Source organism: Enoplosus armatus, chromosome 14, assembly GCF_043641665.1.
Source record: "Enoplosus armatus isolate fEnoArm2 chromosome 14, fEnoArm2.hap1, whole genome shotgun sequence".
NCBI classification, from domain to species: Eukaryota; Metazoa; Chordata; class Actinopteri; order Centrarchiformes; family Enoplosidae; genus Enoplosus; species Enoplosus armatus.
This window is the reverse complement of record NC_092193.1, coordinates 14,743,046-14,769,008: the sequence shown is the minus strand read 5'-3', so window position 1 is coordinate 14,769,008 and position 25,963 is coordinate 14,743,046. Positions and strand designations below refer to the sequence as shown.

At 40.7% G+C, this 25,963-nt stretch overlaps 1 protein-coding gene across 1 annotated transcript; it reads right to left on the bottom strand.

The window, feature by feature from the left end:
• Positions 1 to 64: 64 nt before the first annotated feature.
• Positions 65 to 24,292, bottom strand: tcf3a (transcription factor 3a). The gene is made up of 20 exons (XM_070918844.1): positions 24,004 to 24,292; positions 20,218 to 20,314; positions 19,786 to 19,858; positions 14,223 to 14,296; positions 13,076 to 13,151; positions 12,378 to 12,418; positions 12,071 to 12,206; positions 11,595 to 11,644; positions 10,033 to 10,132; positions 9,532 to 9,668; positions 9,247 to 9,397; positions 9,061 to 9,119; positions 8,822 to 8,900; positions 7,375 to 7,451; positions 7,067 to 7,237; positions 6,776 to 6,884; positions 6,497 to 6,629; positions 5,129 to 5,367; positions 2,819 to 2,950; positions 65 to 2,686 (listed from the first exon to the last, which is right to left on the bottom strand). Exons 2-19 carry the CDS (start codon positions 20,269 to 20,271, stop codon positions 2,826 to 2,828), a joined length of 1,884 nt encoding a protein of 627 aa, XP_070774945.1. The 5' UTR covers positions 20,272 to 20,314; positions 24,004 to 24,292; the 3' UTR covers positions 65 to 2,686; positions 2,819 to 2,825.
• Positions 24,293 to 25,963: the final 1,671 nt, after the last annotated feature.

The window sequence follows — 25,963 nt, the reverse complement described above, 5'->3', positions numbered from 1 at the left end:
AAGGAAAATGAAATGATGTGTTTTATGATTTATGGATTAAAAAAAAAAAGACATTGGACTAATGTGGGTTTTGTTATTAAAAATGGCACATTTATTGCTACATTACTGTTATATACACAACAGTTCTCGATATCTACTTTATATATAAAAAATAGGAAACTGGAGGCACTTTGAGGACATAGCCTACATAGATGTTGTCCCCAAACATGAGTGAAGACAGAGAGATCTGTAGCAGGTCATCTGTTGCGGAGGACAGAAAGGGTCTGTTAATAAAGAATATCAGGTGCATGTGTTGATACTTGGATACTGCAGACATATCTTTCATGTTAAGAAATAAAAGTACAAGTCTTCAGTAGCGATTTTTCGTATCACAACCACGTTTGATTTTTCAGCAGAAAGGGTAGGGTTACTGACAAAGAAAATAACGTTTGGGGCTAGTCCATAGGGCAAGATTTGTGACGAATAACAGGTAGAGGTAAACCAAATACTGTTACATATCAGTATCAGCTTACAATGATAAAGCTGATGAGGACATACCATACAGCTGTACATACATATCAATGCACATGCCAGTCAAGGACAAAATTATACTTAACAAAATCAGTTCATAAAAGATGAGAAATATATTTTAAGTACAGTTTTCAGCGTCAAAGTTGTAGACCAGGTTATTAGTCATCTTACATTTAATGACACACAGACACTGAAGCAGTCAGCGTCAATGAGCGCAATTCTTCATCTAGATGTTCTGAGACACTGCCAGATGTTACTGAAGTATATATGTATCCTCAAATGCAACATCATCCACCATGTAGCAGAGACGTATTCAGGCACTGGTGAGTAACCATTATCAAAACTCCCAAAGTCAGGAAAATGACTAAGGCCACTCTTTTGATTCATTTTATGCTTCATATCATAATAAAACAGTGAATTATGTTGCAGATTGTGCAGACCACCCCTACTGCCCCTTCCTCAAACTAATCAACTAGCTCATCAGAGAGCTGGACATCAGGGAGAGGAGAGGGGGGTGTGCTGAAGAAAAATATTGTGTTTCATTTCAAGAAAAACTGTCGCAAACACCAGAACAATCCAATTACAATTTGTGTTGAAACAGGCATTTAAAACAACAAAAGAGCAATATCACAACATGTGATGTTACAGCCAGATCATTTTGTCATTTCTAACATTTCTAAGCACCTGGCACAAAAGAAAACACCTCACTTTGTTCCTGGAATCTAAATTGAGAGTCGTCTTACATTTAAACAATGTAAACAAAAAAAGAAAGAGCATTCCAAATGATAAAAACAAAACTCATACAACTATCTTACAAAGTAAAAAAAAAAACAATGACAAATCAATTCTACAAAAGGAAGATCCTTACAACAGGCTTTGCAATTGTTCAAAAAGGGGGGAAAAACGAAACACCAAATGCTCGACACAGAGCAACAACCACAACAAGTCAGTCAATGGCGATTGAGTAAATTCTCCACAAAGGTAGCAGTAACACTCATGATCCCTTTCAATACTCAATATTATGTCTGTCTTCTAGCACAATACAAATTGACTTACATTAAGTAAGTTCACCATGCTGCAACAGTGTCTTTAGGTACGATTCGACAGGCTGATGTGACACCGGCTGTACTTGAGTCAGAGGGTTCAAACTGACCACATGGCAGAGAGCGACTGACGTCATGATGGTGAAGGATGTGAGCAGTGAGGGTGACACCTGTATGCTCGGGTCCAACGGCAGCCTCACACAGGAAGGTCGGGATGTGCGCGTGCACATTTGATTCAACATCATCCTGGATTTGTATCGAGTCTTTGCTCGTGTTTGTGTCGATGGTGGGTCTCCCTCCGGCAGTCTTTCCATTCCACTTGCATGGCCGTGACAATAACAGATGTACAGGACTTTAAAGAGATAAGACTCAGGGATACACAGAAAAAATATAAAGAAAAAATAACCCACCACGTGTGTGAGTCAGTGGCTGTGGCACCTTTACAGCCAAAGCAAGAAATTTAAAAAACACGGCCAGTTACCAGCAAAAAGAGAAGTCTGCTCTCTGATTGCCCAGTTAGTTGCTGGATGTCTCCAAACCTACCTCTGTAATTAAGCCATCACACGAGAGGATAATAAAGATGGCTATTCTTATCGTAACCAAACACTATGCATTAGGCCTCTTTCAGGCACGTAAACCTTCAACAGGTTTTGTTCAATCATAAGATATAAACCCGGGTGTCCCTCTTTGCTTGTGAAGAATGTAAGACCTCCTTTTCAGATGGGAATGCCAATAATTTTCCAACAATACAAATCCTAACTTTGCTAACACGAGCAATTGATCCAAAAGTTTTATTTGATCCAAACAAGTTTTGCTCCCAACATGTAAAGCAATTTTTCAAAATGTCTTACAAAAACACGATCATAAGAACGTCCTTATGTCCAATTTCCACTGTCTCCAAACCAGTGTCCTCAGTTCAAAGTATTGTCATGTAAAGATTAATAAAATTTTCCTCTTTCTGTGAGAGTGTGCTTGTTACTTTTGTATTCATCGTCAGGAATGTGGCCGCCTGCCTTGTCAGTAATGAGGTGTGTGTGCGTGTGTGCTTTCCAAAAGTTGATTAACACACACTGAGATGCATGACAATGATAGATTAAGGCCACGTGTTCTAAGGGCTGTACAATCAACAGGAACTGGAAGAGAAAGGAGAAAAATGAATGAGTATCTTTCCACAAAACAATCTGAAAATACGCGATGAAAGCAAGGTATTGTTCACTATATTATTTTGCACCACAAGCCCTTTCATGCAGACTCTGTAGACTGACCTGAGAATTACATGTGTCCATCTCCTCCTAGACCAGGGTGACCCCCACCAAGCTGCATCTGGGGGTCCACGCCTGAAACTTTTTCCTCCTCTCTCCTCTTGAGGCAGGCAGCCTTTGGGTTCAAATTACGCTCTTTGGAAAAAGGACACATACATATATTAAAAGCCGTAAGGAAGTTAATTCTTGATTATTTCGTTACGCGCCACCCTCAGAAATCTCTTCAAGACATTAAAGCAGAGTTTTGAACACAGAAAAGGTCATTAATAGACGGGGGAAACAGAAAAGGGGAAAAGCAAGGAAAGCAGGAAATGAAAAGTAGGATGAGAACTGCAGGCGTTTGGCAGAAAAGCAGGGATACACTTCCTCAAATACTCTCCCTTTCTTCTCCATTTTTCAAAGGGATACAGGCAAATAGCAGAGAGAAAGCCAAAGTGGATGCTACACAGGAAGTGAGAACAAATTTTAACAAGAGGTTTTCCTACAGGTGAATGGCTAGAAACTTTTGTCCAGCTGTGATAAGAGATGGTTGGTTGTCTATGTGGATCAGACCTTCCTGTATTGGCTGACCTACCTCGCACCTGCTTCTCCAGGCCCAGTATGACCTGGACAGCCTGTTGCAGGATGATAAGCTTGGTCTGGGCCTTGTCGCTCTGCAGGTGGACCTGACACATCCTGCCCAGCTCTCTGAAGGCTTCGTTAATGTCGCGCACACGCACCCTCTCCCTAGTGTTGTTAGCGTGGCGGCGCTCACGCTCCCTCTGCTCCTTCTCCTCAGCAGTCAGGTTCTCATCAGTCACCGAGACAACGCTGCAGCGAGGCGAAGAAGGAAGGGGAGGGGGGGGGTTGGAGGGGCTGGTTAACAAACCCAAATCACAACCCTCACTGACCCAAGGCTAGATGTTCTCACTAAAGCTGCAGTTATAGTGGTTTAAACCTATAATACTGCGTTCAACTTGAATCCTTGTTCTGTTACAGGGAAACATTTGATCTTTTATGTATGTCTATATAACTTCAAACTCTTAGCCAAAGACGAGACCAGTGCAACTGCTGAAGAAGATCCCAGTGGAGTGGGGCTGTGCTGCAGGAGAGTGAGCGAAGGGGTGGAAATTAAAAAACATTTTTTTCTTAGATCTGAAGTACGTAAATGATAAATCACAACTTTAATCAGTCACAACTTTAAGTGTGAGCGAGCGCGACACTAAATGATTTCAAGCCAAGAACAAATATATTGGAGAGCAAGATACAACAGTCGACCTGCGTGACCAGGTCTAATAAATCTGCCCTGAAGTCTAACCAACCAAGACTTTTTCTTTTTGGTTTTTGGTCATTGGGGTCCAGGATGGAAGTCGTAGGGGATTATGGTGACTGTCCAGCAGAATGAGAGAAGTAATGAGGAGGAGAGAGAAAGGGAGAGAGAGAGGAAGCAACACCCTCTGCCAACATAGAAAGAGCCACAGAGAAAAAGCCAAGAGGGGAGACTGAGGGCATTGTGTTAAATACATCAGCAGAAGGAGATGTATTTATCTGAGTGTGAGGAAGAGGAGGTCACTGTTGCCATCTGTAAAAAGAAAATGACAGACGACAGGGGAGTGAATGGAGAAATGGAAAGGTTTGTGTCGAAAACAGAGTGGTAAAAGGGTTAATGCTTGAAAGGCTGGGGCATGCAGCACAGAGACACTGCAACAAAGCTGAAGACAGGTTAACGCACATGACAACAGACAGCCCTGCTTTCATGCTAACCTGGAGTGTATACTATGAGTGGAAGACATCATAATGCTGGAATAACGTCTTTGAAATTAAAATGACTATAGTTAAATAAAAGCATAATGAGGCAACAGTGGAAACAGCGAGTGAGTACACAAAAAGATGTGTTAATCGAGAAAGGGTGAGGCAGAGAGACATGTAAGCATTTTCACAGTGGAAACAGACAGCCAACTGTAAGACAAGGCAACACATACTGCATCAGAACAAACAGCAGTCCTGTATGTGTTACCAGAGGACGAAAACCTGAGAAGATGAACTGGAGAATGGGCATGTCTTAAAAACAGTCACACAGCTTCATTTCCTCGTCCCATGTCCTCACTTTGTTTTTATCGTTTTTAGGATGGACTGCAAAGAGTATAATACCTAAACTCACTAGTGTTCAGCAGGCATCATTTGTAAAGTGAACTACCACGAGCAATTTAAAAAAAGGCTTTTTAAATGGCTTGCAGGACATGTGAGGAGCTGTGAAGTGAAGCCGTATGGGAGTTTTATTTTGTAAAAGAGGCCCTTCCCCTCCTCTTCCTTCCTCCCTGGACACCCACTGACCTCGAACTTGCTGCTCCAGGTTGAGTATAACGTTAACGGCCTGTTGCAGTACGATCAATTTGGTCTGCGGTTTCTCATTGCTCAGATGGAGCTGACACATGCGGCCCAGCTCCTTAAAAGCCTCATTGATGTCCCGCACACGTAGCCGCTCGCGGGTGTTGTTTGCCATCCTCCGCACTTTCTCCCGCTCAGCCTTAATCTCCACTGGCAGATCCTCATCGTCTTCCTCATCATCCAGACTAGCGAAGAGCCAATGGCAGATGAGGAGGGAAGGAAACAACAGTATGGATACAGTTCACTTAAAATTACTTGCCAATTATGGTGTGCATTAAATTTTCTTAATAATGTCAACACCACATGGAAAGGTTTGATAAAATTCCAGAGTAACTCAATGACAATTACCAACACTGCTACAAAAGGTAGGTCACATTAGGGGTTGGGCCCAATCAAATTTTGACATAATACTACCAGGAACTAATGTCAGGAACAGAATATATCCTTTTTCCACCACAGCTGAAGAACCAGGAAGATTATTATGTCAATGAAATTGTAACAGCTTTGAGTGAGATGCAATGTCTACAGCACAGTCTAGGAACCCAAATTTGTACTAGATACCTGAGGTCGAAATGCTGGTAAAGTTCATGAGTTGTTAAAAAGCATCCTTGGTTCCCAGAAAAGGTTTTGTGGTGGAAAAGGGCAATTTTTTCAAGACAACAGGCACAGCGCTCCACAAACCATATGTCTTTGGAGGAGCATCAGAATAATACAAAGGAAACGGAGGGAGGGGGGTCTCAAAAGAGAACATATTCCAAACAGAAACAAACTGCATCAACAGGGAACAGCAGTTAAACTGAAACTGGCTGGCAAACAACAGCATGTAAGATAATGTGATTGACGACCGTAGCAGTGTTTACAATTGTGATTTATTATTAATTAGTTCAAGTCCTATTTCATGAAGTGTTGATCTGAAGTTCTTGTTTAAACTTCAAAATCTGTAAACCAGATTTCCTTCTAATCATTGGCTATGAAATTGTCTCTTGTCTGTACTTTTACTTCTAGATTAGGGCTTTTTTCTTTGTTCATTAAACTTTATATTTGATACACATGTTGCTAAGTCTGTAAGGATGTCAGGTTTAGAAAAGGAGTTGGTCTTTTTAACCAGTCAAAAAACTGGGGCTCAACTGAAGTCCTTCCAAAATCAATCATTGCCTTAATAGACACATGCCTATCTAGTCAATTGTTAAATTAAATAAGAAACGAGTGACACATTTTATACTTAAACCACTGCAGGATTATATACCATGAAATCTCATGCATTGATAGTTGAGTTTAAATGTTATGTGGAAAAAAGAAAAAGGTTTTAGACACCTTGTTCCAAGGTGGGCCTTCATGTCTTTTTTCTCATCCTCTGACTTGTCGGTGATGGAGCAGTTCTCATCGTCCTCCTTGTCCTCTCGTTTGATATCAGAACCACTGGAACGACTTAGGCCACCGGGCAGGCCTACACCGAGAGTTCAGAAACAAAGATATTGAATCAGACACGTGCAAACCAAAAATGTTCCTTGACAGTCAAATAATGGTAACGTATTACCACCCTTTCTCACATGAAAAACAAATAGAGGAGTACAAAGTAACAGAAAGTCTCACCGGTAAAACCCTCATGCTGAGAGCCCGGCTGCACAGATGTGGGGCCGTGGTGACCATGCAGATGTCCTCCACTAGAGGGCAGACCAGAGTCCTCGAGGTGACTGGACACCTTCAGAACAACAATTTAACATGATCAGTGTTTCAATTATCGAGTAAACTGTTTGCAGTACTAGCATAAGAGCAACAAAACAGGTATACCGATCTTGCTGTTTACGTTTTACTAAATACCTAAAATATCAAACTTCATTTAGTCATTTGTAGATTTCCTGTGCTGCTATTCATTAATCTCACCAGTCCAGGCAAGCGACTGGCCAGTCCAAGTGCTGCACTGGTGAAGGCTGGAGGCAACCCTAAACCAGACGAGAGCAGACTGTGCATCTCAGCCAGGCCTGGCCCTCCTTGTCCGCTGGCATGACGCTGGAGGACATTGATGGCTTCGTCCAGACGGTCTTCCATTTTACTCTGCAACAGAGAATGAAGAACAATGGACAATGTGATGTATGAATGACTGCAACATCCTGTATTTACCCAAGTAATCTACTTCAACTATCTTTTGTTGCACCTCTGACATGAAAAAGAAAAAGATATATTTGACTCACCATGGACTGAATTCCACCCTCAAAGTTGGGTGAAGGTGTGGCCTGGCCAGAGGACCGAGCCCACTGGGATGCAGAGCCTAGAAAAAAGATCACAGGTTACACCTTGTTTACTGTATCATCTGGGCTTGTGCTCTAAACTGATACTCTCATATTAAGGCATGGGTAATGCCCCACCCTCAGTGGTAGATGTTTGATGATACCCCACTGCTTGCCCCCGTGTTCAAAGGGAGATGCGAGTGTAAATGAGAAGCACTCCTGGAAATGAGCTTTTCATGTCTGACTCACAAACACTACAGAGCAGATGACTGATGCAACTACGGCTTGAGCTTGGGCCTTGCAGGTGAATGATGGTCTCCCTACACCATGCCATGCTGTCACATTCTGAGAGTCATTTGGTCAAATGCTATATATGATGCATACTCAGTCAAAGACACTATAAAATATATGCCCGTGTTGTGCTGTTTTAAGCCATCCACAAGCAGAAGATATCTGCTCCTTAACACAATATGAGGTTTTATCATATAAACATTATTATGTGAACATTAGGAACATGAAACACTGGATGAAAGAAATTGCATTTTGATTGTACATTTTTATGTAAGTGCATGTGAAACTAATGCGATAGGGGATGTGAAACAATTGTGAAACATGTAGATACAATAGATGGTGTTCATATTTTGGCCCAAAGTATGACTCAAATCCCCAATTTCATTTTAAAATATTTCCTTTTTGCACTTTTTATTTGCTTCACAATTATCATTTTTTTCTTCTTTTCTCACCATGTGCCAGCAGCAGTATTTCATGTATGAAGTGTGTGATGAGCTCACTCATGGGCTCAGTGCAGAGACAAATGGGGAAGTGACCCCACCCTCCTTTTATTTTTACTGTATTTTCCCTTCCTCTCTCATAAGTTATATTTGGATGGTGTATGTGTATGTGTGTGTCTGAAAGATCAAGTGAAGGTTAAACTGTGGATGGGTTACTATGAGTTAAACTTAAGTATTTACAGAAACAACGCCATTGTCTGTGCAATTTCCAAATTGCTGCAAGGTTTAAAACAATTAAAGAAATGTAAATAAAAATATGGACTTGAATCTTGAAAAGATTTCAGTGAATAGGTGAGACTTAATTCTTACAACTAGCTTACTGCTACAACTGATGACAAACCAGATACAGTCTCCATGTAATGTATGTTGTTTCAAAGAATATTGATAGATAACGTGATGGAATTTGCAAATGGAGAGAGGTAAATATCCCTCATAATGTTTACTTCCACTTTCAACCCAATAGATGGAGCTACTCTGTCACTAAGAACTATTCAGGCTTAGTCAGAATGAAAACAAGACATTTTTAAAGATTTTACACAACAGGAAAGACTTGAATAAACAAAACTACAAAACAGCCATTTGACCTTGAATCCTCAGGAACAAAATGACTATTCCCTTACCTGATACAGCCTGAGGAGATCCAGAGGGAGTAGACGGGGACGGGGGGAAGGTGTTACTGTTTGGGTCTGATGGATAGATCTGGACACAGAGATTTTTGTTTTTAATTAAATGAAATGCAACTTATTCCTTTACATTTATTATGCTTTAGAATGGTGATAATATATAACTCTATAATGACTGTAATTTAAAGTCTTATGTGAAAGAATTGCCTATAAATACGTATTCTATTACTACTTACAGATGCCAGGGCTTTTCCAATCTCATCACCTGAACTTCCAGGTACAACACCTCGATTGGCTTTTGGGGAAGAAGAAATTCATTTCAATTAGATCCTATGCTCAATAACAATTCTGCTATGTAATATTGCATGAGAACATAAAGAGAACTTTTCACAAAGAAAAGAGCACACATTAAAAGGGTTTACCCATAATGGTGTCAGTGCCAGCAATAGGGGGTGTGTGGCTGGGGACTCCGAAGCTGCTGGAGCCAGAGTGGAAGCCAGTGGGATGAGCCCCGTTCACGTCGCTGCCATGCAGGGGGTAGTTTTGGGGAGAGAGGGGCAGTGGCTGCCGTTTCTTGGAAGCAAAGACACCCAATGATTTAAATGCACAACCAAACAGAACCCTCAAAGAAGCATTAGTCAAAATGTGTCAAAGACCTCATTATGCCATCATAGAAAAACAAGTCCAAAGTGTAAAGCAGAGCTCACCAGTCTGTCTTGGGGGTTGATGGCAGTGAAGGGACCATGCTGGCTCAGATGGGGGGAGTTGCCCAGCATGGCAGAATAACCAGGCTGAACCATCGACCTGGCAGAGCCCCATGGATCGGAGGGCGGGTGGAGGCCTTCTGTCAGGGGGCACCCAGCGGAGGACGGGGGGGCAAAAAGGGCGAGGGACAACCAGCCACAGGAGAGGAGAAGACAATGAAGGCCACATATGAGACATGTCACATTACTGTGATGACTTCATTCAACTGTGATGCACTATTCAGCACCCAGGCACCACAGGGTGTTCACCGCACCAAGGTTCATCCGGACCTCCATAAGGACATTATAGAGAGCTAATTTCACAACCATACTGGCTAAATAAATCCAGGTCGTTATTATCTATCCAAGTGTCTGATACATTTACCCACATTTAACAACAAGTGTCTTGGTCAGACTGAACTTTTCAACCCAACACAATGAACAAGGCGAATCTTGTCTACTGACCTTGCATGTAGAATGGTGGTGGGTAGACGTTTCCTGCCTTGGAGGCCGGGTAGCCGGCATTGTCCCTGTTAAAATCGTCTCCTGAGGCTGATGCATAAACCTACAGAGGATACACAGAGTTAAACTGTTCAGCTCAGTGCTTGTAAACTTGGCACAAACCCCTATTTTACTGTACAAGTTATATGGTATATCTAACTTGTTGATACGCAGTACATACCTATATATGGCATTTTTCTTTTGAGATACTCATGAAGAAAGTTCCCTGGGAGCTTTCTAGTACTTAGCTAGAAGGAAGGACACAAACTTTCTACAAAAATAGGGTCCTACAAAAATAGCATTAGGTGTCTTCAAACAAAAAAAAAAAATATATATATAGTATGTATATATGCATTAAATGCCTGATTAAACACAGATCTCAAAATGTCTATGTGTTTCTTTCCTGGGCTGGAATCTATTTTAACTATCTGGTTTTACTACTTAATTCAATAAACAGGCTGTTGCAACATTTCTGCAGTCTGGAGCACTGAGCATTATGTATTGAATGTGCAGTGTCAGTGATTTTATTGGGCTCTGTCTCCCATCTCTGTAGGGCTTTTACATATTATCCTGTTAAACAGAAACACACTGAGAATGGTTTACAGATACATAACTCACACTCTTCAACACAGTGAGATGTGACCACACAATGGGAGATGCAGTTGGATTTGGTGGATGGTGTAATGCGTATAAAGAAACCTGTGTTCTGAAACGCCATATTATTCTCAATCAAGACTATTCGAGACGAAAAGCAAGTATCAAACTGTGCCTGCAAAAACTCAAATCCAAATGGACTGAAGTTTTCTTCTGTAATTTCATTAAACAGAGAGAAAAGGGAGAGGAAAAAGAAGGGAGAGGAGAAGAGGGAACGGAGAGATGCACTCCTAATTACTGAACCATCTGCCGAATCCTGGATGGCAGCCAACTCCACTGGCAGCTGGGATAGAGGGATGGGGGAGGGAGAGAAAGGGGAGGGAGGCGGCGGGAAGGAGAGGGAGGCAGCGGGAGGGGGGTGTGGGGTAGAGAGGAGGGGGGGAGGGGGAAAGGAAGAAACAGAGAAGAGGAGGAAATAGGGTGCCCAGAGAGCGAGAGTGGGAGGGGAAAAAATGAGGTGGAGTAAGAACCATCAAACCCCAGTATGAATTCCCTTCAGTGATCTAACGAGTATACTTGGCAGAGGGGAAGAAATGTGGCCATAAAGTAAAGGGCCTACAAATACAACACACTATAAATATATGCTGCAAATGAGCGACTGGGTGAATGAGTGGCTTCTTCCCCCCCCCCTTTTCCCTTTTTTTTTTTTTTTTTTTTTTTTTTACTTTGCTGGTGCACATACACAGCTGTAAGAGCTGGATGTCCTGTCTGTATTGCAGCTATTCTACGGCTTTGCAAGCCAAGGAGAGGCTTAAGATGCCAAATGGAATGTGAAAAGGGGCGTAAAACATGAAAACATGGGCTCCCATGGACTGACTGCAAGGGCTGAGATATAGTTCAGGGCTGTAACATTTCTGGATGCTAACACTCACCGAGGAGGGCAGGCCAGGGGGCACCTTCCTGATCTTTTTTGGCTGTGATTCTGAGGGGAGGAAGAGTGAAATCACATAAGCATGCTTACACACACAAAGATCTTAACTTAATGCATAAGTGACTACACAACCACCAATGAAGGGATTCATTTATGCAGCCCCCTTCCTTCTGAACCAATCTATCCATCTGTCTCGTGACTACTCATTAATGCCTGATCAGAAGGTATTCTAGTCTGATGTTATTCAATGACTTTCCTCATGGAGAACTCACTGTGATTTCACTCTCTTTAACTATGCAGAAGTGAAATTGAAGTGAAAAACACTTTTTCAAACCTCAGCAGGAGAAGTGATGATATACACAGACTTAAATATAAATCAGAACAAAGAAAACTTTTTCTGAAACTAAATCTGTGACAACAGATTAATCTTATGACTGTGTTCAACAATGTGCTTAAAGCAATCCTTTACAATCTTACCAATGGGCTCCTGTGCGGGTCTCCTGCGAGGGTTGCTTCCCTCATAAGAGGAGTAAAACTGGGAGTTGGTCTTCAGGCCAGATGGGGACAGGGCATTGGGACTGGGTATGGGTATGTCACTGGGCATAAAGCCCTGCTAAAGATAGCATAAAAGAAAGCACAATCTCATGTAGGGTAAAATGATAGGTTAATAGAAATAATAATGGAAGTAAATTCAGAATGATATAGGAAAAGAAAACTGACTGAGCGACATGAGGAGAGAAGGGGTGATAGTGTAGCAGAACACCTCCCTTTCTGACTGATTTACCTGTGTTGCAAATGACGAGTATGGTCCTCGCTCAGCCTTCCCTGTTAGGAGAAAGGAACATAAAATCAGGTCATGATTGTGAAAATTGGGCTTTTATGTCAATATTAAATCACAATCTGGCCATTCCCCTCTCTCCATTTGGGTGCCTCCCATCTGCTGTGTGAGTGTATATGATGATGTGTGGTATTTATGGCTGTGGACAGCAAAACAACAACAAATTGGCCCATTATAAATGGTTCAGGGGCAATTGTGCCCAACCTCTGTCCCCTACCCTGACAGTTAAACAGAGAGCTATAGGCCACCGTAGTCCCAGGGGAGAGCCTTGTTTGTGCATGGGTGCCCTTTACACCCCCCCCACCTCCTCCTGCCTTGAACACACAAACTGCAACACACTAACAAACCCCTCCTCCACATCCTCCCCCATTACCCTGCTCCCTTCATCCATTGCTACCTAAGCATAAACATGGTTTGCCCTAAAGAGATACACTAACCTGCGAAAGGCTGCAACTCAAACAAACAACTCATTGTTTTGATGCAGTCACACAGTCCGTTGATATAAACTTGTGTATTTCACATTCTTCACTGGCCCCAAATTTCCCAGATTCTTTGTTTTGTTTTTTTCTTTGTTTTTTTAAAAGACGATGTGAAAGTTGTGGTCTCTATGCTTCAACAGCTTAGTTCAATTCAAACCATCTTACCAACAATCCCTGATCCATACATGGGGGCAGAGGCAATGCCCTCTTGCTCACTGTAAAGGCCTTCTTCTCCATAACCCTGAGGGGAAGACAGCAGAGGCACAAAGAATATAAAAACACAGAAATACAAATAAATAAAGCCTGTTATTAACACCCCTTTCTCACAAAAGCAACTATGTAAGAAGCTGTTGTGTGTTCAATGGGTCAACAAAGATGATCTAACTTGACTCTGAGACCCTGCGCCAGGCCTAGTTTTTAGGCAGGTCTGACATAGTTCTGCTTTGGGATGAAAGAGTGACTATGCGATTCTTCAGCAGCTACAGGGTTGGTATAGTATCACTACTGGATCACTACAGAAATCCATTAATCACATTCACCAATATTTCTCATTTTGCATTTAAGTCGAATGAAAAAAATATTTATTTGTGTAAAAGGTATGTGTGGAAATGTTGTGTGTTCATGTGAATGGGTCCCAAGTTACCCCTGATACCCTGTTCTGGATGGTAAGAAATATGCTATGGTCTGGCCTTGTTAACACCAATGTTAAACTCAGAATATCTGGTAAAACTTGAGTAGTATAGAGTTACAATCTTAAACCTTCAAAATTGCTGCTACATTTGGGTTACTTAAATAACTGCAAACCTGTTTACCTTAGTAAGAATCTGGAGGTTACCATTAAGGCTTTTTTGGAGCTGAACAAGTGGACTCACAATAGAAACCAAATATCTATGATATACACAGATAAATGAGACAGACTGTGATAGAGCTGGTGCGTCGTTCCCTCTGGAAAGACAATCTTCATAATATTGTGTTCTGTGTGACACACCATTATTTTTCTTTCAGTGTTGTTCATGCTGTTGTTCGTGGGCCATGTGCAAAATGTCTCCTTATGTGTGTAATCCATCTCAATTTCTAGTGAACTCCTAAAATTTGAGCCTGCTCTTAGCAGTCACGTGTATCAAACTACAGGTGGTGTGTCAATGGTCAAATGAGGGTTGAAAACTTTATCATCCCATGTCATACATTGTGTTTGTGTGTGAAAAGGGTATAAATTACATGCCCACCCAAACCTATGTTGTGTTTCACTCAAGCTCAATAGCATGATATCTACATGGCCATATTCAATGTAGTAATTGAGGATTAACCATACCCTTCCCTGGTTGAAAGATGGACTGTTCTGTTGTCCCGGCCCCCAGGGACTGGGCCCACTCCTCTCATCCATACCTGGAAGACAAAGAACTGGGTTAGGGCTATTAACCACCAAAAGGCAGACACATACTTAACAGGGATTTAAGCTCAGGATTTGCAAAACTAAGTCTAACTTCAGAGAATGATGAAGTTGACCTGCTTTGATACAGGTTTTTCCAGGCTGCTCAAAGTAACCTCCATTGAAGAGCTTCACTTCACAGCTCACACAGAGACAGCATAGTGACAGCGCTGTCACATAGCGTGGATATGAGCTGTAGGAAGTTTGAATAATTAACACCCAGTATGAGGCTCCCAGAATCATCCTCGACATTCTTCATTCTCCCACTCCACTCCTTTACATTTTCCATGGCAACAGTCATTCATCCCCCATCTATTCTCTCACATTTGGCCTACACCTTCGCCTCATCACAGACGCGAGGTCTCAATCTTACATAGTTGACACACGTTATCCCCTGGCCACAGCACTCCAGCTTTCACAGAGGTGAATGTGTTTGAAAAGGAGTGATTTTAAAGATTGGCGAAGCAGAAATTCCTGCCCGTCCCCTTTCTCTCAATCTCCGCTCGTACTGCAACACAGCATCTCTGGGGGAAAGCTGAAGCTTAATTGCGTACTGATTTGCATAATTGTGCATATTAATGAAGCAGAGCCCTATGAATATTCATATTTTTGTTTTGTTGTCTAATTAAAAAGCGGAGAGGGGCGAGGGGAGGGGGGTGGAGGCGGGCTAGAATCATGACAGGATCAGCAGTAGAACAGAATGATGGGTCCACAGCGCTGAGAACTGCTAGATTGCCGTGACAACTGTGATCTATACACACGACACCAGCAGAATAAGAGATGAAGGAGACAATGTCTTGTCCCCTCTCTATGGCTGACTGTCACTCTCCGCGTCAATCAAAGACGATAAAGAAAATGCATGAACCATTCGTTTTCCGCTGTAAGTCATCAGTACCCAAGCTCCAGACACGAAAAGGCTCCGATTCAGTGTTTTGTGTTCGTGACTGCATTACACTTCTGTTGAGATGAGGATTACAAGTAGGTTTTTTTGACAGTGAAACTGACAAAAAAAAGTTCACCATAAGCTGTATACTCAAGGAGTCTATTTTACTTACTGTTATTAATACTAAATTTAAATAAGCCAATGTCAAACAAACAGTATTGCCGAATAAAATGTAAGTTTACAGACAAGTGTAACCAGCTTTAATTGAGCATATCATAACAGTCTAAAGAAAATTCAAAGCTAATTAGTGAGACAGGACTGAGGATTGTAAGGCATTCATTCCACAAATAGCAGGATGTATATAGCAGAAAACTAACTCCACAACCCTTCTTATATAAAAATACCTTTCTCAAGGTACTCAAGTGTAGGGTTAATTCAGAAAACAATGGATTGTGTGGAGGTAATAATGGGAGGATTAATGCGAATATTCACACCTGAAAGAATCGAATTATGGGTGTTATAAAGCGGGTGTATGCATTGCATGCCACCACAGTGATGTTACCTTGTCTGAGTGACAGTATGACACACATTGTTGAAATGAACAATATGCTCCAGTTTTAAACCGCTTCAGCATTGCCAACTTTTAAGACCCATTTGATGCCTTTGTTTCACCAAGGAGCCTAGAAATTAACCTAGCTGACGCTTAGCTGCATCCTGTGATGGTAGAAAGGAGGCACTCCCAGTTGATTGCACATCAGCTACATTGAAACAGGTAACTGCCTGCAAAGTAAGTTCACTTGTTCTGGTCAGTTAGTGTATCTTATCAATGTGGTCCACAAGCCTAGGCCTGGTTGTCTCCTCCGAATTCCAACGTGTAGCACCCTCTTCAAGTTGTTTTCTTGCGCCTTGTTTGTGTGTTTCCTGTTGTGTCATTTCAAGTGGTTGGATAAATATGGCTCCTTACTGTGCTCGTCATCATCATGTTCATCATCAAATGTGATTCTTTTTTCAATATAATTTTGTGGGGGGGGGGGATTGTGACCAACCTTTTAATTGAATTTACTTTTTCAAAAGGAACACAACACAAAAGAATGCACACATACAAGGACAATAGACTCCATAATTAAATACCTGCATTCAATCTGATTGAAAATGAATCATTGTCTTTGGTCTTCATAATATCGAAACAACAACACAAAAAGGCCTGTAACCAGAGTTTTCATGATAAGGACTAATTTTGTTCTAGTTATTGCTTTTCCTTTGAAGCTTTTTCAGTTTGTAATTCTTTGTCTTTCACCACATTACTCCTTCATCTTATTCATACCCATAATAGTTTTTGTCTCTACCACCTTGGCCTGCACCCAGTTCATAATGTGGTGTTCTAGGGAGAAAGTGGGGAGTGCTTGAACAGACACAACAGATCACACTGCTGTTGTAGCTAGAATCATTATCATGTATAAATGATATTATGTATGAAATGGAATCACATTTTGAATGACAAGATTAGACAGAATCAGAATTGTTTTTACAGATCGATTTCCATCAGAGCCAAAAGTTCCAAAACCCATGAGAAAATCATGAGTAGTGCACGACTCAGACAGACTACCAGGACTGGAAAGAGAAAAATGAAGAAAAGGGTGAGTAACATCAGACAAATTCTCTGGTGAACCCCAATGCACTTCTCCTCCCAGCATGCAACGCCCCTTTAAGCATGGCTAGTCTATAATTACACAGGAAGAAATACTGGAAACAGACAGCCAGCCTGAGTCATAGGCTTCATGAGCCGGCACATACATTGACCAAACTTGCAGACATGCCTTGATTTTTATAGGAACACTGCCCCAGGCACCTATAACTGAGCGTGCCGCTTTGTCTACACACCTTCTTCCTTCCCTTGGCATAGTGAGTCACACAGACACAAAGCATGATGTCAGATCAAATCTCAAGAGAGTGAACACTGTTAATGAAATACTGAACAATGTACAATAACACAGGCATGGCTGTTTTAACCCATGAGTCACCGGAGACTTCTCAAACACAACACAGTGTGCCGTAACCCACTAACAAATACAGCTTACATTTGAATGTCCTAGTTCTGACACGGTGTGAAATTACATAATTTTCAACGGCAATATGTGGCAGGAATTTTAAAACAGCGAATCTACTTGTGGGGTTAACATTAAGTCTCTGTGATTCACAAAACACATCTGTTAAAAAAAATTATAAACATTTCATGCAAATTTGAATCTTCCCTTCTGCATTTCAGCCCATACCAGAGTTTAAAAATACATTTTAGGATTCTCGGTTTCTAGAGACCAAAAAAATGAAAGTGCACTGAAAATGACTTTAACTGACTGGTGAAAAGGACTGAACAGGCACATAAGACCAGATCAGAGATATTATCATCACTGAAGGCTCTAAAAGGGAGGTTCCCCACAGATACACATGTTAAACCTCCACATATCCAAAACCTTAACCATACTGGGGATCTGACTATCAGGAAAACATGTGGCAGCTGCTCCACAAAATGCAGGAATACAGTTTAACCAAGTCAGGTTATTTGAAACTAATCATATGATAGCACAGCTTTAAGTTACCAGAAAAACAGAAAATAATTTATATGACCAACTTTACTACATATAGACAGACATGAATCGTACACTGAGGTGCATTTCTGTCTGAAATTATTTTAGCCACATATACTACAAGAATATCCTGCAGTGCTGTTCTGACCTGTCCCACTGTCAAGGTATCTAAGGATAAAATGTATGTTCTTATGCTATATGGAATTGTTTAATGTTTTGGGAAATATGCTTTCTTTCTGAGAGTGAGATAAGAAGATTTGCACACTCACAGAAATGTGAAAACGACAAGAAATAGAAAGTTACATTCTATTTCTTGACCAACAACAGTTTATCCAACTGGCCAGCACTTCTCTGCAAGGCCTCTGCCTGCAGCATGGGTTGCCAGATATGGTCAATAAGCACAAGTTTTAGTATGGGTCTCTGAATAGTGTTGATGGTACCAAACCTGGCAACCTCACTGTGATGAAAAGACTTCAGGAAGTCAGTTGTTCACGCAGAAATAGTTAGGCCCTATAGCACATAACTACTCCTAATACCAGTAATTGTTGTCTTTACACTAAACCTTTTTTCCTGCTGTGAAAACTTGCCACTATGGGAATCCATTGTAAATAACACGAATTCAAGTAGATCACAGTAGATGTTTTTCATAAAGAAGCAAAACTACATACTATATATATATATATATATATATATATATATATATATATATATATATATATATACACATATATTCTTTTTTTTTTTTACAGCCAGCAAGGGTGAGTGTTTGATACTCAAGAGGGGTGGAGTATAATTTTAACAATCCAATGAGCGGCCGTTGGATTGATAACATCAATGTGTCTGTTTTGTAAGCACACACCTTGCCGTGACAAAAGAACATGTAAGTGGCCCTCAAGTGAATTGAAGAAATAGAGCCCCCTATACCCCACCCTGCCGTCGCTTGCCTTGTCTTTCATCTTAGCTTCAATATCCTGTTTCATTTATATTGCCAGTTGAAAGACCTACAGCACTTCTAGAGATATGAGGGTGACAGAAAGTTTCACGTAGGGCAAGAGGATCTGCTACAGTAAGAGTAGAGATGGACAAGTAGACATTTGTTAAAAATCTAACCACTTTGTGTGTATGAAATCAATACAAAAGAAAGAAACACCACAAAATAAATGAAATAGTCTGATCTTGAGTATCTCTGAGGCTATTTGTTTATAGTAAGCTGCATGTCTTAAAACTAACTGTAAGGGGTGGCTGGTAAAGTTTATGATGACGATGGATAATAGCTCTGGGTGAAAATGAGTAATGTGAAGGGGAAAAGTAGGGTGCGAGATTGCAGGACAAGGGAATACACTTTTTCACAGAGTAAGCAGAGGAGATTAATTGGGCTGTTCCCATCAACCCCCACCCTCTGCCTTTGTCCTTAAGTGATTGAATGGCAACAGCTGAGAAGGTGAGGGATGGGACACCTGCAAGGCGAGGATGAGGAAGTGTAGAGGAGATGACGCTTGATCAACATAACATAAAATAGCCTGGCAATCTTTCACAAGGTTCCTTCCAATAATCTGTGGTCTGAAACACAATTTGTGAGAAGAAGTGGAGAACAGGAACAATTTCCTTTTCTATTACCATTCAAAACACCATGAATGACTGGGTGAGGGTGGAGTAGTGAGACTACAAGAAGCTCTAACAGCCCATTACTGCCATGCTTTACTGTCAGGAGATATACTAGGGAGCATTACAAACCAATAAGGACATTTCAACACTAGCTTTAGGTGAAGGAAGAGAAAATACATTTTTATTTTCTTTGTCAAAACATTTTGCTGACATTTGTTTTGGGTTTTTTTTTTTTAATCAAGAAAATTAGATCCATAAGAATAGAGCATTTATTTTATTTGGGAGAGAAAAGAATAGAAAGTCAGAAAGAAAGAAAATCATTAAAAAAATTTAAAAAATGAAAGAAAAACTAAGTAATTTGATTTTGTCTTACCTGAACCTCCAAACTGACTGCTGGCGAGAGTAGTCGGCCGGTTCTTACCATTTGAAACTGGCAGCTCAAACATCTGAAATTAGAGAAATTAAACTGTAAAAAATGTGTGTAAAGGCTGATAAGGTGGTAATTCAAACTCTCCTATTTAGCAAACAGCTAAAATGGACATGAAGCAATCTATACATTTCATCTTTGACTGAGTGACTGCTAAAATTAAAGTGACACAACAGTCTCATAAGAAAAAGGTGGCTGATGTACAAGCTGCATTCCTTCAAACCCTGACCGACTGATCCATTCATGCCCTGATATTCATTCACCACATTTCAACATCACTATTATGAAAGTTAAAGTAAATTGTCATTCTGTGACCATAGACTGGACTGTATAGGATGCACACTCGACAAATTAAAGCAGTCTTCGAAGAGATCTTACCGCGCTAAAATCCAGCAAGTCGTTGAGCTCCTTATCGGTTTCCACTGCAGCCATTCTCTGCTGCTGTTCACTTGGCCCTTTCAGTCTCAGCAAGCGACTACAAGCAGAGGTAAGAAGAATATGAGTATATTTCGCAGGGTACAGCTAGATATTTCCAAAGGCAAGTATCACAATGTTTTTCCATACCCCAATAATGTGACAATATTGTGGGTATGACTATTGGGGCTTTACACAATAACAAAAATGAGGGTAATATGGGTGCAGAGAAAAATGTGGATACATAAACCAAGCAGTTTGATGCATGATTCACAGTTTATTTCACTCAGCTGGAACAACCCACAAAAAGTTTAGGGAATTACTTATCTGTTTTGCATTTTCCTTTAAATATTTTCCGATTCATGAGGTCTTATTTTTATCGTTTTGTTAAATCAATCCAATCGGTTATGACAACGTTTTACTCTGCTGAGATATAAGAACACAAACTGAATTGCCAGAAAAGGCGATGCATACACGGGGCAACAACGCAAGCAATCATACAGGTTTTAAAGTCCAGTTTAACATCTAAACCACGAACCATACTTTCATTGAAATTATTACCCAAACTGTCCAATCAAAACACCCAGTGAACATAGAACTAATTCATGGTTCAAATTTGACCTACTGTGTTTATGGTAGAGGTGCAGGTACGCAATTATATAATGCAATGGGCAACTGGACATTAAAGGTGTCTTCCTTTACACTTACAAATAAGTGGTTCAGATAATGTAGTTAAACTGGAGACTTGTTTAAACCTGTCTGAGTGTCTGTGGTGTTGCCTTTTCCATTGTAAAGTTTTGCCTAGTGGTGTGGGTATTTCCCCATATCTCAACAACAAAGCTGGTAAATAAAATGTTGTTACAAACAATAGATGGCAAAAAGTGTAAAGACCAAGATTGTAAAAATAAAATCTTGCTTTATGAGCAGGAAATATTACAACTCCAGACAATGTCTAGACCAATTTCTCCCAGCTTTACACAGTAGATAATTATTCAGGTAGATGACTCAAAAGCATTAAATTTGCTCAATACGACAGTGAGAAAAGTCAATTAAATGACCTGGTGGGAAGCTTGCCATACATAACAAAACCACCCAGTCAATAGACCATTGCTCAGACTCAGGTGATCTTTTTACCAATGACACAATTAAACCTGAATAACTAATGCCTACATCCTACGATAAAATTACCATTGTCGTAGCACATTCTTAAGAGAGAGTATTGACCAAGTAATGAAATCTCCAGCCAGTTCTAAGAGTTTCCCTGGTAGCCCACATCTAACATGGGTGATCATGGTCCAGCCACAGGCCACACTGCACTCGTTGTTAGTCAGGCCCTGGACTCAGGCAGCTTCCTCTACCTCAAAAACCAACCAACAGCTCTTCTGAAAAACCTAGAGTAATAACACGACATGCTGGACTCTCAAACAGGCAATGTACTGTATGACCAGCCTGTATCAAAGCAAATGCAGGCCATGTGTGTAAAACATCGAAATAAGTTTCTACATGAGGTGGGCAAACCAGCAGAGACACTTTGTAATACAAAAGCACTGCAGTAAATACCAGCTGGGGGAAATCATACAGTAATGTTTTTTGGATTTTGTTTGTAGTCAGAGGTGTTGATTACATTCAAAGGTAATTTTTGAGGCTGCAGTTTGTGATGCCAGCAAGCAAATACACCTTTAAGTGACGTTCAATTAGTGTTGTTGAGGGTTTACTTGTGGCCACTGTTCCTCTAAGCTAGTGCAGTTTTCCTGAGTTTGAAATATGTGGTCATTATTTTTGAGACTTTTGCTTTGCCACTGTAAATCATTTTTGGGTAAATATTTTTTGTGAGTACCAGTAATATTGTCTGAATTTCTGGTGCATCAGTTTCTAAGAATGCAGAATTATATGCAACGTCAAAAATAAAAACATTGAAAAACTGTGTTGCCAAAGGAGAACATAAAGGTGCACAGATCTGCCACCAACACTGACATAAAGACACTTGAAGCGATATGTAATTAAAAACACTACCAACGTGTCAAAATGTCCACAAGATTGTATTGTGGCACGTTTGTTAGTTTGTCCATTTTTTTGTTTTGTTGCAAGTACAATCTTAAAGAATTGGGTGGAGGCTGAAGATTTTTAACATTACATTTGTAAGATATTACTGAGATAATTTAACTTGAATAACATCTTGAGTATCATTTTCAGGGCATGAGTGAAGATTCATTTTTAGTCTATAATAATATACTAAAAAAGCCAGTTTCAGTTATTTGGGCTATTCATGGCAACAAAAAAGTATTATCCATTGCATTAAAATGTATCCAATTTTTACACCAAATGTTGTATTCCTTAAAGCAGTGCTACTTTTCCCAGTGGTACTCCTGGAAATATTAATAATCTCACTACTTTGCTTACAATCAAGTAAAACCGTGAAAAAGACAACACCAAAAATCCACAATTTGTCTGATAACTCAAAACGAAACAACTGTGTGCCACTCTAGAGGCATTAAAAGATGCAACCACTAGTTCGAGTCTAACGGGAAAAGGCAATGTAAATACTGTTACAACTGGAAATAACAACACAATTAAAGAACGCCCACTAGTGAAAAATGTGTTATTACATGAGAACAAGACAAAATATTGAGATACTACCTAATCCAGTCATTTCTGCCTCTCGTTGAGCTGAGGTCAAAATGGGGGATAAGTGTTCAGCCCCTCCTAACAAATGGAAGTTGCATACGCTTGTCTTGAGCACCCCCACCTTCGGCCTGCCCATTTGGCGAAAAGTTTTAAGGCAGAAATAGCCACACATCTTATACCTGGCGTCAATTAAAAGGCAGTCTGTTATCAAAGGCGTGTGTTTTCATGGCTCATCTGTAGGTTAAACTCCTACGGGACGTTTAAAAGGACCTAAAAAACCTGTTGCCTGCCCTCACGTCGAGCAGGAGAATGACACACTAATGAACACAAAGACTCGGGCCACCAAAGTTTCAGTTGAGTGGTCAAAACGCACCCAAATAAGAATAATTGTCAAATTTTATTTGAGAAATCGTTAGAAATATATCTTAAATGATGCAGGATGAATTAAATAAGGCTTTAGCTGCATTCTTCTTGCTTGTTACAGTGGTGGTTTGTTGTTGGTAGAGGTGTGTGCGTGTGTGTGTGTGGGGGGGGGGGGGTAAAAATAATACCCAACAGTTATACTTTTAACTAGGATTTTTCTATCATTGCACTATTTTGCGGTTTGTGCTTATGGAGTACAGTGGCCTAACGTTATGCTACATTAGTGAAACCGTAAGATCTTGATAACAGGTGGAAGAGATTAGCATTTTAGCCACAACCAGGAATGTTAGAGCTAAAGCAAATCAACAACGTCTGGCCATGTTAACGTTTCACGGCTAGCTAACGTCCATGCATTTGTTTCCCGAAAAACTACATACTAGCTCGTACTACAGACAGCAAAATCCCGGGGGTAGCTAACTCTGTCTGGTAATATGCTAATGTGCTGTAACGTTATAGCCCGTTGAAGTGAACAAAGAAGTCTTTTCCACCGCACATAAGCTAGTAATACTCAGCAGGAACACGACAAGCTCGCTGAGGCCGAGGGGACGAAAATCCGAGACCCCGCTTTTCCCGGCTGTGGCACTCGGTACAACTTGAACGATACGCTTAAAACTTGATCATTACTCCGCTTTCAACGCGACAGACAACTTCTGTTTGACATGCATATGCTTGTTATGAATGTGTATTTATCCACATATTTACCTGGATTCAACAGTGTAGCATCCAACAGGGAGAAATCAACGACTGGAGTAGAGAGAAAAACAAAGTTGGGGATAGGATCCTTCCCCCCGTGGTCCGGACTGTGGGCTTGATGAAAATGAGGAAAGACAATGTGAACCACTCCGTCGCCGCGTCTCGTCGTCGTCTTCGTCACGAAACTGAAAATACGTCTCTAACATAAACCATAACTCTTGTGTCACCCCCGTTTCCTTATTGTTAGAGAAATTGTAACCATGTCATTTTCCAAGTAGACATTTTAACAGCCTCCACATTGTCGGTTCCAACGGAGTATCACTCCGCAGCACAGCCTACAGGAGGGCATGGAGGCTGAAACATCAGCGGTGTCCAATCTCAACTAAAAACCAAGTAACCAAACGAAGCAGGGTTCGGCAGTCTTTGTATTTACGCGACGATTATCGTAAATACCACAAAATGCCACTGTTTTGTAGCTGCAAACGAGACACAAAATGATCGGAGTACCAATTCACGGGGATCTATGTCGACTGGCGGATGAGCACAGCGGAAAGCCCAACAACCTACCCCAGTAGAAGATGGAATGATAATATCGGAGGGAGGACCAATTGGATACGACGATCATTTGATTGGCAAGTGGGACGCCCAAATATGTTTCATCATCAACCTTTAGGGCAGCCTCATTTTGCCTACGGGTTGCTTGCATTTTAATTTTGCTCTCTTAATAGTGCCTGAGCTACAAAAAATGTTCGTGTGTGTGTCAAAGAGAGACGAGAGTGCACAGTGCTCAGTTATGCGAAAACATAGACGAGATTGTTAGACATTTTTTCTCAGGGTGGATTGTAATCGACCGTGTTATCTAAATTCATGGCCAAAGACAACAGAGATGTGGTGACCTTGCTATGAATAAATCCCTGAAAAAAACCAACTGCCTATATTTATGATGATGTGTACAATATTTAAATATTAAATATAATAACGCATTTACAATGCCATTTTCGTCCACTAGCTGTAGTTAAGTCTAGTGTTAAGGGAGAAAAAACATCTGTAGTTTGAAAATGCTTTGAAAATATCCCTAAGAAATAATTAGGGACTAATTGAATTCGTCATCATGTATTAGCAATACCCTTTTTGGTTTTAGTTTAGCCTTGTGTTTGAGGAGAGATCTGAAGTTACAAAATGTTATGAATACATCCCTGAAAAATATTTATAGCCATCACAGTGACTTTTATGTGTGATCACACTTGAAATCGTACGTATTATGTATTCCCAATTTGTTCAATAGTTATAGCTTAGTTTTAGTTTAGTGTATAGGAAGGGAGGGGGTCTGCAGTCAGAAAATGCTCGAGCATGTTGAATGCAGCATATGTGAATGCAGTGTGTGTTTTTATCTATGTGTGCAAGAGAGAAAGAAAGTGGCAGAAAATAAGTAATGGTGCAGCTGCTTCCTTTTGTCAAACTAGGATCAAAAGGCTGAGTTTACAGCATGAGCCAGCATCTAACTCAGAAAAATGGCCTGGCTGCTGTTTTTCATGAGTTGTACCTTGGTGGTTATGTAAACAAGGCTGCAGTTAATGTGAGTGTTTGTTTTGAGACTTTCTAAAGAAAACCTCAACTGGTTTAAGGGGAAACAACCTAAATAACATCTGTGCTGGCCTTTACGAGAAAACTCAGCCATCCACTTTGTGGTTCGCAAACACGCACACACACACATGCTCAGCATGCACTGCACACATGCAACTCAAACACAAACCTGTATGCCATTAACAGTGGGACTAAAGACTGGTTATCATCTTCCTTTTAGAGCTAAATAAATGTATAAAAACAGGCAATGCATGCTTATAATTGCATTGTTAAAGACAGATGCAGTTAAATGAGTAAGGGCACAACTCAGCTCTACATTTTTGCAACAGAGTAAGGAGCATTAAGTCGGTGTGAGCAGATCAACCTCATTATGACAAAACTGGTC

Bases quoted from the DNA above. Each gene is read 5' to 3' on its own strand.
- tcf3a (XM_070918844.1), bottom strand. From the start codon at position 20,271: ATGGCTGCAGTGGAAACCGATAAGGAGCTCAACGACTTGCTGGATTTT. The intron at 9,398-9,531 runs GTGAGCTCTGCT...TTTGCTTCCAAG, and splicing joins TCAACCCCCAAGACAGACTG to AAACGGCAGCCACTGCCCCT. The intron at 7,452-8,821 runs GTAAGGGAATAG...TCTTTTTTCTAG, and splicing joins ATCTCCTCAGGCTGTATCAG to GCTCTGCATCCCAGTGGGCT.